The 17,954-nt window shown below is 30.4% G+C and overlaps 2 protein-coding genes across 5 annotated transcripts in view; one reads left to right on the top strand and one right to left on the bottom strand.

The window, feature by feature from the left end:
• Positions 1-2,883: 2,883 nt before the first annotated feature.
• LOC108692320 (uncharacterized Golgi apparatus membrane protein-like protein CG5021) lies at positions 2,884-5,656 on the bottom strand. Of its 4 annotated transcripts, none has more exons than XM_018200541.1 (6): positions 4,985-5,656; positions 4,901-4,917; positions 4,126-4,202; positions 3,807-4,041; positions 3,040-3,294; positions 2,884-2,956 (listed from the first exon to the last, which is right to left on the bottom strand). In XM_018200541.1, exons 3-6 carry the CDS (start codon positions 4,188-4,190, stop codon positions 2,891-2,893), a joined length of 621 nt encoding a protein of 206 aa, XP_018056030.1. In that variant the 5' UTR covers positions 4,191-4,202; positions 4,901-4,917; positions 4,985-5,656; the 3' UTR covers positions 2,884-2,890. The 4 variants fall into 4 exon arrangements, with proteins under 4 accessions (XP_018056030.1, XP_018056022.1, XP_018056011.1 ...); XM_018200533.1 differs by having other exon boundaries at positions 4,779-4,917; positions 4,985-5,654; XM_018200522.1 differs by lacking the exon at positions 4,901-4,917.
• Positions 5,657-7,566: 1,910 nt separating this feature from the next.
• Positions 7,567-17,954, top strand: part of LOC108692197 (zinc transporter ZIP11-like) — an 18,491-nt gene continuing 8,103 nt past the window's right edge. Inside the window, exon 1 of the mRNA XM_018200359.1 lies at positions 7,567-7,880. Coding sequence (XP_018055848.1) covers positions 7,773-7,880 — 108 coding nt within the window. The 5' untranslated portion in view covers positions 7,567-7,772. The remainder of the gene's footprint in view (positions 7,881-17,954) is intronic.

Raw genomic sequence — 17,954 nt, 5'->3', positions numbered from 1 at the left:
TACTCTTGATATGTTGAAACTATACAAGTAATGCAATACGGAATGCTATTTCACAATTTTATACAATTTTGCTCGAATACTCCTTTTACCGTTAGTTATTGTGGTTCGAGGGTCAGGAACTGTGACTAAATGTATATAAATGCACCATCTGTCATTAGCAACATTATATAAATATATAAATATATATATATATATACATAAAATTATAAGTAATATATACATAGATATATATATATAGATATCATAAGAGATACAAGTGTGCATAAGGACATGAAGATATTTAAAAAGATATCGGTATTTTCCAGAGTACCGTGTTAAGTTTTAACACAAAAAATGTGAAATCTACTCAGTACGTTGTATCCATCTGTAATTTTCTCAATCTATTATTTCCAATTTTATATTTGTTAAATACATTTTTTACGTTTTTTTTTTTTATGTATTTATCGTATTGTTTTAATGAATGTACTTTTATAATGGCTTTTGAGCAGTTTCTTTACAGATTGGTTTATTAAAAAAATTATTTATTTGTTTTAGTAATATTTTTTTCTAACAAACTGAGGGCCATCTCATACAATGTTTACTATGATAAATTCTTTGTGCTTGAAAAAGTACTTAAAATATTTTATTAATATTAAAATGTACGTAATTATATAATACATTAAATTTGTCACTGCCTTTTAAACCATTTACAACCATCATGGCATTTTTCATAATTTATAATATAATGGTAATAATTATAGTACTAATTGTAATAATAATATGTAATGATAATACTAGTTGTAAAAATAATTCTACGATTTGCTTTATGTCAAAGTTCATTACATAAATAACACTTTAAATTAACGACATATTTTATGTTATCATGTTAAGTGTTTCTACAATGTGGCAGCAGATTTTTTTTATTACTATTTGGCCTTCAGAATGTAATCATAAGCAGCTATTTAACATGCAACATTTTATTTTAAAGAAAATATATATTTATACAATATTTTTTATATTATTACTTCTTTTATAATTTTAATTTATTAGAAACATTGCTTTAGTAAAGTTTCTTTATATAATGTGCTCCTATTAAACATTTTCAAGCAAATTAAATTATGAATAGCTTCGAATATGGCAGAAAATGATTTTGTAATATTTTTATCTTTTTGTGTGTATAATTTCAAAGATTATAATCGATATTTAAAGACTCACACTTTTTAAGATATTGTATGAAACAATTTATACATGGTGTATGACTGGATAATGTTTATTAGCTTTCTTACAAACGCGATTGAAAATACTAAATTCGAAACATGTTTTAAGACATTAAGGTATATAAATATTTGAACAATTTTCATCTGTAAATAACATTAACTTATTTTCACATTGAAATATTTTATTCCATTAGTGTATAATTAATCGGTCAACGTTCACGAAGTTAAATTATTTTTACTGCTAATTTTGGTAAAGTAGTTCTTGGTATGGGAACATTTCTCAAGAAGAAAACCAGTAGCTCTTAAACTTTAAAAAGTCAAACGCCCTGTACACGCTGTGGTTTTTATTATAATGTTCTTAAAAAGAGAAAAAGACTTTTGCTAAGAATAACTTTCAAATCATTATGATAAGTATTCATCTGTAACAAATCATTAAGCGTTTCATCCCATTAAACATTCTTCTTAGAATACTGTAAAGCGTATTAAGTTTTAATAGCATTAAACTTGGCAGAACTTTTGTAAGAAACTTATGAATTTGAAACTTATAAGTTATAAATTTATGTGATTTCAATGTAATTATATTATCAACATATGTACTTTGCCAACTTTCTTAATGGCTTCACGTTTAAAATCCCAAGCTAAAATATGTTACCAAAAACAAAATTAAATTATTGTATAAATATACTACTAGTTATAAGTTGATATCATTAATCTATACTCACTAAAATTTACTGCTACAAGGAAGTCCACAAAATATTCGTACATTTATATTATAACATAATAATTGTAATGTTACACTAAGTTTTTTGTATCATTCCCTGAAACTTTCGTGTATGTTGTATTTTAGTACAGTAATCCTTAGTCTTTATAATTTTTTAATGATCTAAAATGTATAGCAAAACGATATGTGGTTTGTTGTATTCTTCTTCTTGAAAACTTACGACTCGCGCGTGTCTTCGGAGCAGTTTTGATAATATAATAAAATACAATCGGCTACTATAGCTCCGTGCAATATAGCGAGTTTGTTATTGTGTATAAGATCGCCTCGAATTCATCTGTAGATGAATCAGTAAAGTGACTGCGGTCACGAATCCGAAGAAGAATATGAATTTAAATGCAAAGAATAAGTCAAATACTAAATATCGTTGAAGAATGGGAAATTATTTTGTGATACTTTCTTGCCAGAAAGAATACAACAGGCTGAGGTAAAAACAATGATAAATGCAATGTTACTAATTAACAACTATACAAAATAAATATTGTGTAATAGGAAGAGTCTGTTGACGAGAAAAAAAAATACCGTGTACATTATGTATTGCCTTGCGGCATTAATAAACTAGTACTAACATATAACAAATGTTTTCTTCTTTTTAATATAAATATTCATTTTAACCTTTTCATGTGTAACAAGCCAGATAAACAAGCATCTCATCAAGTAATAATAATATAGAATCTGAAGATTGATAACGATTTATTATACATATAATACTTATAAGATACTGTCTAACATTATTTTTATATACAAACATTTGCAAATATTATAAACATAAATTTTAAGTAACACACACACACATACATACACACGCACGCACACACACACACACACACACACATACACACGCACACGCACGCACGCACGCACGCGCGCACACACACACACACACACACACATATATTAATTAATGTTTCATAATTTATATAACATTAGTTGGTTGATTGGAATTATTCGTTGGTGGACTCCTGGTCATTATTGATGTAACCTGTAGTAAAATAAATTTAAATAAGTATGCGATACACCTAAGTATAAAAGAAAAAAATATGATTTGGTTTCATAAAAATATACATTTTGAAGAACTTGTTTCCTGATGAAATCACTTGTGGCCGTTGAAATATTTTGATCATTTCCCATTTTACATTTGACATAGCCATATAGATTTGCACCGTTTAAAACTATGGCAATGCAAACGAGCAAAAGCCATTTGAATTTAAAACCAAATAACGCTGCAATAAATAACATTGACCAAAAAAATGGGCACAAAATCAGGGCTAACCAAAAGATTCGCGCCTCGGTTGCATTAATGCGGTTCTGTTGTGCACCCTGAAACACAGGGCACATAATAGACATTGGACTTACACATGTACAAGAAAATGATATTTAAATAATCTGAATCATTTAAAAATATATATTTTATAAATAATCACAATAAAAAGAGCAACTGGAATGGAACATGAATTTAGGTGACTGTCTACTTATAATCTGATTATTATACAAGTAGTTCTAGAAAGTGCCAAGGGCATAAAAATATAACAGCTGGAAAACCTTGAACAATCAATCCAATTAAATCAATGTTTGCTGAAACGTGACAAATGAAAAAATATACATGCTAATTGAAAGCTACATTTCAATATAATCTATGCAAATGGAATTTATGTGATATAAAATCTAATAACATTGATACAAGTTTCATATCTAAGTATAGAATCAAATAATTTTCTTGGTACAATGCTAAAGGAGGTATAAAAGAGCACTTTCTCGTTAAAGATTTTTATCACTATATTGCATGGCGACATAAATTAAAATACACATACAAATTTACATAATAAGCGAACCTTTTTAGATTCAAAAATCCAATGACTTTTGCCATCGTCATCCACATAATTCCACCATCTAAGGCCAACCATTAATCTTCCTGTAATATTTTTAACGGTCCAAAAATCCATCGATAAAAGTAGTACCACTGTTACAAAGCTTGCTATAAAACTATTTGAAAACAAGCCGCAAAACAAATAAACAATTATAGCCGCTATCCGGAAGGCCAAGTGAAACAGCGTAACATACGGGTGTCTAAAATTACAGAAAACAATATTTTATCTTACAAAAGTATGGCCTACTCGCATTTAAAAGATACACGATCTTCATTATTTGTACTTAAGCTTGTTGAAATTCTGGGCCTCCTCCTCCTCTTCTCCAAAAGCAATCGTGTCGTCATCCATCAGTAAGGGTACCTATAAATAAGAACATGAAACATTCGATAAAAAGAGTATCGAGCATGCATTTATATCCATGCAATTTATCTTGCATTTATTAATATCTTGGAATGCTACTGTAGGTAGTGAGTAGTTTAGAATGAATTTTCATCCATACATTTTTTGAATTTCGTATAGTTTTTGTTATTGAAATTTAGACAGCTTAAAATAACATTTAATAACATTAATAACATTTAAAGTTTAAGCTTTTACATTAAAAAATAATGTCAAGTTTAGTTGTTCTAACATGAACATAAAAAAGTGTAAAAGATTCTTAATTATGTGGGTAAATTTTCATCCAAATTCACCCAAGTAGTGTCAACTTAAGACAAATATGAATGACATTTCAGGATTAAATTTATATGCACACACACATTATGACGTGGAGAAATGAATTAACAGGAGCGAGAAACCTCCGTTTCTCGAGTGAAATAAAAAAAGGAGGAAAAAAAGAGACACGAAATTGAACCCCGAGAAACTCCCGCATTCGCTTCCGCAAAGGGCGTGATTATCCATATTACGAACCCTTCCACAATGTACGCTAGAAATACGTACGGAAATGCGCAAGCGAATGTCAGAGTGACGACCTTCCACCCACTATCGGCGACTAGAACTATTACCAGTTCCCCGCCGTAACGAAACGATACTTATTTTCGTTTTACGAGACAATCGGATACCTCATGGTTAGGAACGACTAAAAAAAATATGTGGCGTCAGTATGCGATCGATCGCGCGGAAGAATTACGGCGTTGTATACCTACCGTTGCGGACGCCATGTTTGCACGTTGACAGTCCGATAGTCGTGCGTCGTCTGCTGGGCACTACTGGACTCGAAAAGATGGTAGCCTCGCGATCGACAGCGACGACAGCAGCAATCTCGTGAAGTCTCGTCCCGTTGCGAAAAAAAACGTTGCGTTTCAAAACGCGTCGCGACAACGCTCGCGTTCTGCGGTTTCACTATCGAACATTATTGATCAAGGTAAACGCCTTGACATCGTTAATAACCGGCGCGGACGAAACCTTGAGACGCGGCGCCGACACAGACAAAAGTCGCGCCAATCATACGATTAATCGAACGCGGCGGCCGACTGGTCGAACGCAGGAGGCACGGACGCGCTCATTGGCCGCGTTACTTTCTCGCGCATGCGCGTTGCGTCTTACTTCGTACACTGTTGCCGTCGATTATTGGAATATATACGAATCGAATTCAACTTTGACCGAATTTTAATTAATTTAATCAGTAATATTTTAAGTAATATGAATAAAACTATTGAATTAATCAATAGAATTATGTTTGTATGATGAAATGAATTGAAAATAACGAATTGTATATTAGAGACTTTAAACAATTCTGCTGGTCGAGTTAATTGCTGATTAAATTAATTGAAGTTTGATCAAAATCGTCCTTAATTTACTTGTCGATTGAAACTGAATTTGAATTTGAATTATTAAGTTTGTAAATTATATTTTATAAATTATTAATTAAGTTATTTTTCAATTGATCGTGTTACATATCATAATTTATATAATTTCTTACTTAATAATGTAAAGCCTAATCTACAATATATACTTTTTACTCTTCTTGTAGCTTGCTTTTTATTTCTTGTCTTTTTCTTCTTTGTTATGACTATTTAATCGTGATTCTTATCACGTTTTTTTTTTATTTCTTCCTAAGTTCATCAATTTTTATTTAGATGATAGAAAATCAAGAAAGGAATAAGAGGCAAAAACCAAAAGAAAAATGAAAAGCAAAAAAAAAGATACGCTAAAGGAAGATATAAATAGCACATTAAGCTGTACAGTAGATTAAGCCTAATTGTTACGGTAAAGTGCTTCCTATTTAGACAACACAAGTCGCAACACAAAAATTATCTTCCGTGGAATTCCATGAATAAAAATAAAACAATACTTATTTTATGTCACTACGTGAAAAAATGTATGTATACACGGGGACATAAATGTTTAGTCATGTCTTTTCACACCTTCGTCCGTCCTTCTCAATACGCATGCAACTTCAAACGGCTAGGCATTTACGTTCCCGTGTGTACAATATATTGTATATTATATTTACATTTATATAGTAACAAATTATAATATTGATGTAATGTTATTATATTTACATTAAGTAGGAAATTGATATAATATTTAGAGATACAGTGTAATACAGAGTGAGCGTTTCTTTTTGTTTAATATTGATAAATAATAAGGTTGTGTAATACAACGTCGTCTACAATGTTTGCACGGAATAAGAAGTACGAGTAAAAAATCACAATGACACAAGTCGATTATTCTTCTCACATTCGACTGTGATTGAAATTTCTTAATCTTACTTCAAATTCATGTATTATAAACGGCGCATAATGATTCACTATGATATTCACTGGCTGATATTCATAATCGGATCTATTTAAGTCCGTCTTAAGTACATCTTAAGATGTCATGAACCAATCAGAAGACTGCATTAGCGACTTAAGACAGTCTTAAAATAAAAACCGACTATGAATACCGATGAATGTATCATTTATATCTCTTGCTAGAAAGCATCCATCAATTTGTGTTTAACGGTCAATAATCAAACATCAATCATGCAAACATAGATACGTGGGCGTTTTGAATATACCTAAAACCGATATAACTTGGTGATGCGGTAAATCCGGATTTACAATATATGTTTTAAGCCGTAAGAAAAGCCAATTACAGTCGAATGCGAGGAGAATAATTAATTGTGATTCGTCCATTCCTTAAGACTTTAAAAATCTATTGTCCTATTGGCCTATATTAAATTAGAGACTGAGGATGTGATTTCACGCTGCAAATGCTTTGAAGCTTTTTTTGATTGGTCAATTCGTAAAATTCTTTCTTCTGATTAATCAACGATGCATTTACATTCTATAAGTGCGATCCATTTGGCACTTTGATTGACCAATTAGAAGAAAGAATTCTACTAATAGAACAATAAAAAAGCGCTTCGAAGCATTCGGAGCACCAAGTGAACCATAGTTTTAGATTTAATTGAAATTTAACTATTGATCAATCAAAATAAAGTTTATTTAAAACTTATATTGATTTTCTTCCTTCTTTGATTAGTCATGTATTCTATTGTAACCTTAATCTATAGTATGATATGAGCTTTAGTTAGATATGACGTAAAGAAAACGCGTGCGTGTACGCAACGTACGTAATACGCGGCCCACGATATTCGGAAGTCGCGATTGACGGATACGATGGATAGGGACGACGCAGAGAGACGAGCGGTGATGTCGTCACAACACGCGCGCATGATGCACGTCGATGATAGTATAGGAACGTGTGGTCGCGACGTAATAGTGGCCCGTGCGTCGGTGGTGCGCGCGGTGGTTGAGATAAGCAGCGCGGGGGACTGAACGAAGTGCCGCAAGACCGGAGATCTCGCGCCGCGCCGTTCGGCTCTCGCGTTCGTTTACGCCCGCTCGCTCCGTTTCATTCCGTTGGCACACGGCAGTCCGCCACGGGACACGGTCGACCGATTGTAGGATCTGTCTCTCCCGCCTGATGTGACGGAGGCTCGCGATGCTCAAGAATCACACAGCGATCACCCAGGCGCTCCTCGGAACCCTGCTCACGTGGGCCCTCACCGCGGCCGGTGCCGCGCTCGTAGTCATCATTCGGGGAAAACAAGTGAGTATCGACCGGAGGATTATTCCTTTCGGACAATTCGCGCTCAGATCCCTATATGTCCGATAACGTCGTTTGCATAGAATCCGATCCTGGTCAGTGGGAGGAAACTTAACCTTACCGGCGCATCCGCCTGTGCGCGAAACTCTCACAACTTGCTTCGAAGAGAGCATTCGCATTGTTTTCAACTGCACACCGTACACTTTTCTGTCATTGACGCGCGTCTTTCAATTACACTTTACACCTTTTTCTCCTCTCTCTGTATAATACTTGATTTAAAGATAGGAAATGTAAAGAGAAATGTGGAAAATAATGAACGTACTTACTTAGTTTGTCTTTTCTAGATTTTAATTTAATAATTTATTATTCTAAATGTAAAAGAGTTTAAAAAGACATGATTATATTGGGAATGATTATATTGGGAACATGATTATATTGGGAAATTAAGATTAATTGGTGTCGGTTAATTGAATTTTGTCATAAATATATAAAAACATTGTTTATTTCAACTTCGTATTGCTATAATAAATATGTACTACTAATGATATTTTTCATTTCTTCTATTTGTAAATGTCATATAAATATAAATAAATACACCTTTTAATGAATAATATTTGAAAGTAACATTTCAAAGATCATTGGATATTTTTTTGCTACATGCAAATTTTTGAATTTCACTCGTTAACAATCGTCATTCTCAAGAGAAAAGAGCAAAACACAAAAATATTTAGATAAGTAGGACTATTACAATTCTCACATTTAAATTTAGATTCATTATAAACTTCGATAAAATCGCAACCGCTGCCGTCGCCGACACACAGCGATTGGCGGACCCGCGTAATCCGCCGCTTCCTTCATGCAATTTAATTCGCGCGCGCGTACGAGTTGAATATATCGTTGGAGAGAATCGAACTTCTGTATATATGTGTCGCGCGCTTTCACGTTCTCGTCTAGACAAGACATTTACGTTTGGCTATTTACGATTCATATGGATGGAAAAATCGAACGATGGGAGAAAAAATGAGAAAACGCTGCGTTGAATGATAAAGAGTAAGGCCAAAAACACACATTTTTTAGGTGATGTATTTTGTGGTCCTTGAATTTTTGAATCAACTATCAAATGATATATGCGCATGGAAGAAATATTATGCTGATTTTATAATGAGTCAGTAGTCAGAAGTTTTAGTCTTAATCGGTGAAGTTGGCCAATCAGCCTTAGTCAAGTTGGCTTTTGATCAACTTCACCGATAAGACTACCTTAGGAGTACCGATTACCGACTTATTGTAGAATCAGTGTTAGGGATAAATATTAAATATTAGAAATAAAAAAATTAGGAATGAAGGAATTAAACGTATCAAAGTATTGGAATAAATATAACAGGAATATAGAAATAGAAGAATTTTAAGAATAGAGATTAAATATAATGTACAATGGATACAAATAAGATATAAAACATATAAATATATACATATTTGTATATCTTTATATTTTTATTTGTAGGTATTCTCTAAAATTTTTAGCATAATCTCATTCTTAAAAATTGAAAATTGAACAATTTTCTTTTTTTTAAGATTGGCTCAATTTCGCTATTCACAAGGGAAAATTATGAGCTGTCCCTCATCGATTTTTATAAAATTTAGCAGTGTTAAATGTTCTTTTCAGATATAATATTATTCCATTTTGGCCGCAGATAGCAAATTATATATATTTTCGAGATATTAAATATTTTTTTAAATTTATTTTTATTTTATTTTTATTTCTCGAGAATTATTTCTACATTTAAATAAGTAAAAGTGTGTTATGCTGTTTCATTATTTATTATCACATATATATGTCACGAAAATTCGTTCTCTACATTTCTAAAATTTTGAAAATGTAAGAAAATACGATTAAAAACAAGAAGAATGCGATTCAATACAGATTTATTTTTTATATTGTATCTTTCGTATTGTATATTTATATTGTCTTTCGTATTATGAGATAAAATTGTTCGTAAAAACAAGTAAAGCATGAGGTCTTGAAATAAAATTAATTTTCGAACGCAAAATTTTTAATAATTTTATTGACGTTAATTTTCCTATGAATGTATATGAAAATAAATGTGAATGTAAGCTTGCATTTTTTGCACTATGTTTTTAATGCTTCAAGCATGTTTACTTGTTTTTACAAATTTTATCTCACATGTAAAAATAAAATAAATAAAGAAAGATAGTCTATATTGAATCGCATTCTTCTCATGTTCTTAATTTAATATTTTTCTTACATTTTCAGAAATTTAAAAAGTATAGAAAACAGATTTGCGTAACATATATGTGGTAATAAATAATAAAATAATATAAAGTATTTTTACTGACTTGAATATAGAAATAAAAATAAATTTAAAAAAAATTTTAATATCTCAAAAATACTTTGCTATGTGCGGCCAAAATGGAGTAATATTATATCAGGAGAGAACACTCAACACGCGCGCCAAGTTTCATAATAATTGATGAGGGACTGTTCATAGCTTTCCTTTGTAAATATTTCTCTCCAAAGAATTTAGAAAAAATTCAATGTGCATTTGTATTACTTTTAATTTCTGAATTACCTAAACTTTCTTTATTTCTAATACTTATCTGTGTATTTCTAATACTTAATATTTATCTGTGTATTTCTAATACTTAATACTTATTTGTGTACTCTACAATATTTTTTTATTATGTGTAGAGCCTTAATATTAAATTATAATCTTTATTGTCCTCCGAGAAGTTACAATTAAAACTCTACATTAATAAAAATAACACAAAAATCTGCCAGGTTCAAAAAGTCTGACATGGTAGTCGAAATAAATAGAAAAACGCAATAAGGAAAGCAGCCAATAAGAAGAGGCTGTTGCTTATCTAAGCTCGCTTAGAAAAAATGAATGCGCTATTTTTATTAATATAGAGCTTTAGTTACAATGGCTAATTTCGTTTTTCATTACAAGTGATATCTTATGACTAACTTTACTTATAATTAACTTATTATTATCTTATCTTACTACCATCTTACATTTACTTTGCAACGTAACTTATTCTCCAAATTTTCTAATATGATATTATTCTTAATATAATATTAAATTTTTTATTGCGCTATTTATTCTGCAACTTTATAAGAAATAATTTCTTGACTTTTTCATAAAATCCTCTAATAGGATTTATCTTTATTTACTCCGCCTCTCTCAATTATTGGCTCTAATCCAATTCTTATTTCTGTTTTTAGAAATTTTAGAATTTTCCGTCGAATTAATATTTGCTTTTGATATTGAGATGTACCATTTTTTTTTATTTAATTATGATTTTAACACAAAGAATTGTGCTACTTATTAATGTAAAGGTCCATCTGAGCTTAGACTCTAATCAATGGACTAGTTTTCAGTACACTATTGTACTAATCTTACTTGTATTGTTTGAATAAAATTTAATCAAGAAAAAATAATATTCTACTTTCTTCATATTATATTTAAAAATGCATTGCGTCTGGTATACAACAGTTTACCTTCGATAACTGGTTGATGGCCTTCGATAACTTCACTTATTATTTCGCAATAAGTGCCAGAATATGCAGAATTTCTCGAAGTTAGTCTATTCTGCGAAAAGTACCTTACATTGCATATCTATAATGATCTTGATAACAAATTTTTGCGTAGTGTACATTTTCCGCTGTATTTCACTGCGACTTTTAAACGAGTAAATCGAGCCAAATAAAAGTTTAAATATAAGTATGAATATTTATTAGAATTTTGTTAATATGTATATAAACGATTTAATTTGTAATGTTATTTCCTCATCAAAGGACTCCGCACTAATTATATGAAAAATTGAGTCTCCATAAAATAAATTAATTTTCAAATGATGTAACTTATAATATTGGGTTGTCCAGAAAGTTCGTGCCGATTTTGAAGGAAAATTGAAACGTAGAAGATTTAAATTTTAGTATACATTTATTAAATTTAAATTTTTTTGCGGCACGAACTTTCCGGATAACCCAATAATAAACAAAAGATATCACTGACACGAAGCTCAATAATGGATAATCTTTGAGCGATATATTAAAGTTTAAAACTTGTATTCACAGAGTACTTTTGACGCACCATAGTTTAAAAATATTCATGGAGTATAAGTTACGAAAAGTTACACTGTTAGAAATGTTCTTAAATTGCATTAAATTTTAAGTTACACAATTTGAACTTAATTTCATGACATTAAATTTAATGTATTTATACCTAAAAAGCATATTTGTATACATATACATAAAATTTAATATATTTTTTGTAAAATTTTATTAAAAGTACAAATTAAATTTCATAAATTTAATGTACACGTTCATTACATTTAAGTAATTGCATTTAAGTAACTTAATTTTTAGTTAATTACTTTTAATTTCGTTCATAACTACGAGCTTCATTTACATCTAAAGAAAACTGGTTACATTTCTAACAATAGCTATAACTGAATAATTTTCGCTCATCAATACAAAAGGTATACGACTTACAATACTATGGAAGTGACTTATATGATCGCTCCAGCCTTAGTAATATTTGTTATATAGATATTATAACTGTAATGATTATGTCTAGCTATGGTTCCGGAAGCATATTGCGGACATTTTATCGACCAGGTTATTGATCACTAACTTTTGTAACTTTTTTCCTAGGGTAGAAACGTGAAAAATAAAAATGTATTGTTTGTATATAATAATGACATCTGATTCTGGATTACTGAGAGTCAGCATGGAAAGAGGTGCGTGATTATTGTAATATGTAATATAAAATGATTACATCTTAGATATCTTGGTGTCTTCTTTATTTAAAAATCTTTGTATGCTTCAACTCACTTTAGAGTACTCTTTAGCATTCTTAATTCTCCTATCTATACTATATTAATTTAGCTGTCTGTCGAGGAAGAGTTACTCATAAATTACCAAATTTGTAGTGATTTCTCAACATACGCCAACCTCATAAAGTTTTGAAATTTCGCAAATTTGATGCTTAACATTATAGAATGGTTTATGTGCCATTTTATACAATGATGATAAATCTCCGGCTATACCTTTTCAAGTTGTTAAGTGTGACTTTATTATATGTATATGTTATATGTACATAAACATACATATATAAAAATTTTAATTTTTCGTTTTCGCTTTAAAGAAAAAGCATCGATACCCTAAACTATAATCTAAAAATGTTTTTGAACCTTACTTTTGAAAATCGGAATTGAGGTCTTAAACCCTATATATGCTCTGAAGATAAAGCTCATAAGCTTCATCCATGATAGGAATCTTATATCCTTAGGACAATAAAACACTTTATTTATGATAAAAAGATTTTCACAGATCTTCGCGAATTTTCGGGCGGGGGACGATAATATTATTAGTTATAGCAAGTTGGTAGTAATGCAATCATTAGTCTCAGTATTGTGTAACCATATACCTATACATCTCTTAAATACACTATTGTTTTGCAGACCACATTGAGAGATAGCAATACTTATTCAGTTGAGACAACTATAAGAAAAAATGAATTAGCGGTAGGAGTTGAATATAGCTGTAATAACTAGATGTGTCTTTAAAATAGGGACAATTAATGCTGTTTAAGTTAAATTTATTAGCTATTTGCACTTATGTACTATAGCAACAAATATTGCTGCTAGAGATATATGAGGTTTAGCTGAATGCTACTTTTACTGCAAAACTTTTAGGTACAACTGACATCTTTTTAGCTGTCTGTACTAATATATGCTTTTAATTTCAGCTAATAAAGTTTCATGCCATAGTGAATGTTTTTTTATCTGTAAGCCAGAGCTTACCAATAGCACTAAGGCGATAGCTCTGACAGCTAAGTTTGATTTAGCTATTGAAACTTAACTGTTATTGCTAAGTAATTTTTTCCGTGTATACTCGGATAATTCTAATCGAACATTACTTATCGATAAAACTACGGTTATGATAACTGTATAGATAGGCGTATCAGTCCATTATTGAATCTTTTATTAATAAGCATCACAAAACGCAATTTTACATAAAAGTCAATGCAAATAGAAAATTAAATAATTTTTAAATCAATAATGTGCTCAAATTTATATAGATTATATACTCAGACGTAATAAGAACAAATTTTTATATTTTGGTAATGCTTTCAATTAATGTGGCACATGTTTACATTTTTAATGCATCGCGTTAATGTACAGTGTAACTAATTTAAATTGAAACAAATCTATTTTCGATGAAAATTTTGCTAGAAAAGATTAATTAAAAAAATAGTTGAATACAGGATTCATCAAAGCAAATTGTGCATTGCACAAAAGCGCATTAATGAAGGGAGGTAGGTGTCAAATCTGTTAAATTAAATTGTAAGTTTCAATTTCCCATTCCTACTTACACTAATTGCATGTGCTCGTTTCTGTTAGATTTAATATCTTTCGAAATGTATACTATATATATCAATTTAGAGAAACTATATTACACAATTTGAAACTATTGGTTAGATTATTGTTTATTTCATGACGCTATTCAAATCTTTCAACACATATAAGCCCTATTAGCATAAGCTCTATTAGCATAAGCCATTTTAGTATCCATTTTAATATCAGAATCATTTTACCAGGATTATTTATTGATTATTTTTTCCAGAGCGAAAACGAAAAATAAAAAATTTCTCTATTAACTTTAATATTGAAAATTTTCACATTTCCACCTTAGGCAAAAAGTTATATGATCAATACCTTAGAACAAAAATAAAAAAAACTCGCGCTCTTTCTAAAGACATTTAAAAGATATTGAAGATATTAAAATATCTTATTTAAAAATTTAAATAAAAATATTAAGAGAGAGCAAAGTTCTTTTTGCTCGAAAGTGCCTTATATGTCAGCGGCAATTCCAGTTGAACATTAAAATCGTTATCTTGCGGGTATCAAGTTAAAATTCTAATGTCGAGACTTTTACCTAACATATTAGGTAAAAGTCTCACTATGAATGCTTTAAAGCATTTGATCATCAATTCGAAGAAAGAGTTTTATGAATTGACCAATCAAAGAATTTGTAGTATTATGTTGATCATATACAACTGGTCATAGAAAGGTTGCAACACTTTTGTTTCAATGGAATTCGAAACTCAGCCTTTTTCATAGAGCGGTTGAACGATTAGATTCATAGCAAGAATCAATCTCTTAGTGAGCAAGCTATCGAAACCCATCAAAAAAAAAGTTTTTTACAACCTCTGCGATGGGCTGTACTCATCTTTACGCCATGACGCGAAATGTAATAATCGTTAGATTTCATTAATTTTTTAAATTATGTATTTTATACTTTTATTTTTTTCTTTATTCTGTAATCTACGATACGATAGTAAGATATCAAAATACAATTTTTTCTTTCGATATCGTGATATAACTGATATTGATTATAATTTTCACGGAAATGCAACTATTATAGCATTCGATATTCTGCGCGTCAGTAAATTTCGCCTGACATTGTCACAACAGTATAATAAATCTTGCTTCTAATTTAATCATATTAATATTAAGTACATATTAATACTAAGTGAATACGATATGATAAGATTTGCAAATTTATGTTGTCAAGCAGATTTAAATCGCGGATTTGTTAAAGTAATTAAATAATTAGAAAATAATTAAATAATTGCGGCGTAATCGAATGAATCCTACATTACGCACATTGATTGTCAAGGTTTGATTTTCTGAATTATAATAAATTGAGTTAAGGCCAATAAGAACTTGCGAACGCAGATGTTCGTGCGATAACGCAATTATTAAACATCTGCGTTTGCAAGTTCATATGGTGACCTTATTTTAATTCGTTAATTATTATTGATATTATTATTGATATTATTGATATTATTATTATTATTAATGTATTGTTTGTTAATTTTTTGTATAAATGAACGAATTATTTTGTTTTATTTATCTATATTATTTTAATTTCGTATAACACCAACATAAAACAACTACATATTATAAATACAATATATGATGCAATAAATGAATGTGCATACCTCATATTACATGAATTTCGTAATATATAATGAGTAGGTATTAGCTCATAATTTGCATAGTTTACAGTTAGAGTTGGATAAGTTAATATTTTTTTAAACTAAACTAATAAAGTTAACGACTTATAAAATTAATTTAGTTACATTAAAAGTTGCATAAAAGTTGCATAAATGGAAAAATCTAATTCATTTAAAGTTACGTTAAGAACTGAATTAACTTAAGTTAAATAAAATTAATTTTATTTGAGTTAGTACTTGAATTAGCTTTGAAATAAATTACTTTTATTAAATCAGAATTTCTTAATCTTTCTTGAAATCAAATTACGTTAAATAATGAAATTAAATAATAAAAAAATGAAACAATTTAATATAAACTTTAAATAACGAAATAATTACAATATAAGTTATCAGATAAATTTAATATTTTATTTGTAAATTTTGAAATGAAATTGGTTTTTACTAATAGGTACGACTTTTGTCTACCTAAGATTTCATTCGAAAACAGTGCTATTGCGTAATTTTCTTTTTATCGCTCATTAGACGTAAAATAAAGATAGAATAACACAAAAGCACTGATAACGCTTTCCTAAATGTAGACTTTAAAATTTGTCAATTTCTTATATGTTCATCTTTGGACATTATGAACGTCCATCATGTTAATCATTGAGCTTTTTTTCAACTTCTCTCTCTAACATTTAAGATTATACAGAAAAAAAGATATCGTTTAGAAAGAAAAAAATTTTTAAAAGAAAAACTTAATAAATTAAAGTTCAAAAGTAATTAGATTAAGTTAAAAATTAATTTATTTAAAATTAATTAAATTAAATTAAAAGTTAACTTTTTTATTTCTTATTTAACTTTTATACTCTATTTATAATATTTAACTTATTAACTAGTCACTATTCAAGCCTATTTACAATATATTATAAAAAATTGTGCAAGCGTAATCATACATTGTATTAGGTGTACAACTTTGCTTCCGCCTATAGATGGCTTTAGCGGTAAGTGGTGGTCGAAATAAATAGATCATAGAATAAACTTGGTCATACAATAAACTTGGACATCTGTCAACATAACCCCATAGAAACAAAAACAGTCGATTTGCGTCTGCATCAGAAAGTTATTCTCGATTGAAAATGTCAGTTTACGAGCCAAATTCTCGTCATTTGCGAGAGGTTTTAATTTTTTGCTTCTATAGAAGAAAGAAATCTGCGGCTGAGACTCATCGAATGCTCTCAAATGCTTATGGTGAGGCCGCTATTAGTTAGAAAGAACGTGTCGTGAGTGGTTTCAACGCTTCAAGAACGGTGATTTTGTCAAGACGTCGAAGACCGGCATAGCGGTGGAAGAGAGAAGGTTTTCGAAGATGCAGAATTGGAGGCATTACTTGAGCAAGACTCGTGTCAAAATCAAGAAGAATTGGCACGATCATTGAGAGTGACTCAACAAGCGATTTCAAAACGCCTCAAAGTTATGGTTCAGAATGATTCAGAAGCAAGGAAATTGGGTGTCGTACGAATTGAAGCCGAGAGATGTTGAACGGCGTTTGTTTGCTTGTGAACAGCTGCTTGAAAGGCAAAGACGGAAGGGATTTCTGCAGCGCATTGTGACTGGGGACGAAAAATGGGTTCATTACGATAATCCTAAGCGCAGAAAATCATGGGGAGTTCCCGGCCATGCTTTCACGTCGACGGCCAAACCGAATATTCACGGCTCCAAGGTCATGCTCTGTATTTGGTGGGACCAGCTCGGCGTAGTGTATTATGAACTGTTAAAACCGACTGAAACAATCACAGGCGATCGGTATCGAACGCAATTGATGCGTTTGAGCTGAGCATTGAAAGACAAACGGCCGCAATACAACGAGAGACACGATAAAGTGATTTTGCAGCATGACAATGCTCGACCCCATGTTGCGAAAGTGGTCATGACATACTTGGAAACGTTGAAATGGGAAGTCCTATCCCACTCGCCGTATTCTCCAGACGTTGCTCCCTCTATCACTTGTTTCGATCAATGGCACACACGGCCTGGCTGACCAGCACTTCCG

This window comes from Atta colombica, unplaced genomic scaffold (genome assembly GCF_001594045.1).
Source record: "Atta colombica isolate Treedump-2 unplaced genomic scaffold, Acol1.0 scaffold107, whole genome shotgun sequence".
NCBI classification, from domain to species: domain Eukaryota; kingdom Metazoa; phylum Arthropoda; class Insecta; order Hymenoptera; family Formicidae; genus Atta; species Atta colombica.
This window is presented reverse-complemented; position numbering and strand designations above follow the sequence as displayed.

Excerpts from the sequence above, each read along its gene's own strand:
- LOC108692320 (XM_018200522.1), bottom strand. Across the intron at positions 3,295-3,806 it reads GGATTTTTGAATCTAAAAAG|GGTGCACAACAGAACCGCAT; the intron begins GTTCGCTTATTA and ends CCTGTGTTTCAG. Across the intron at positions 2,957-3,039 it reads GGAAACAAGTTCTTCAAAAT|GTTACATCAATAATGACCAG; the intron begins GTATATTTTTAT and ends ATTTTACTACAG.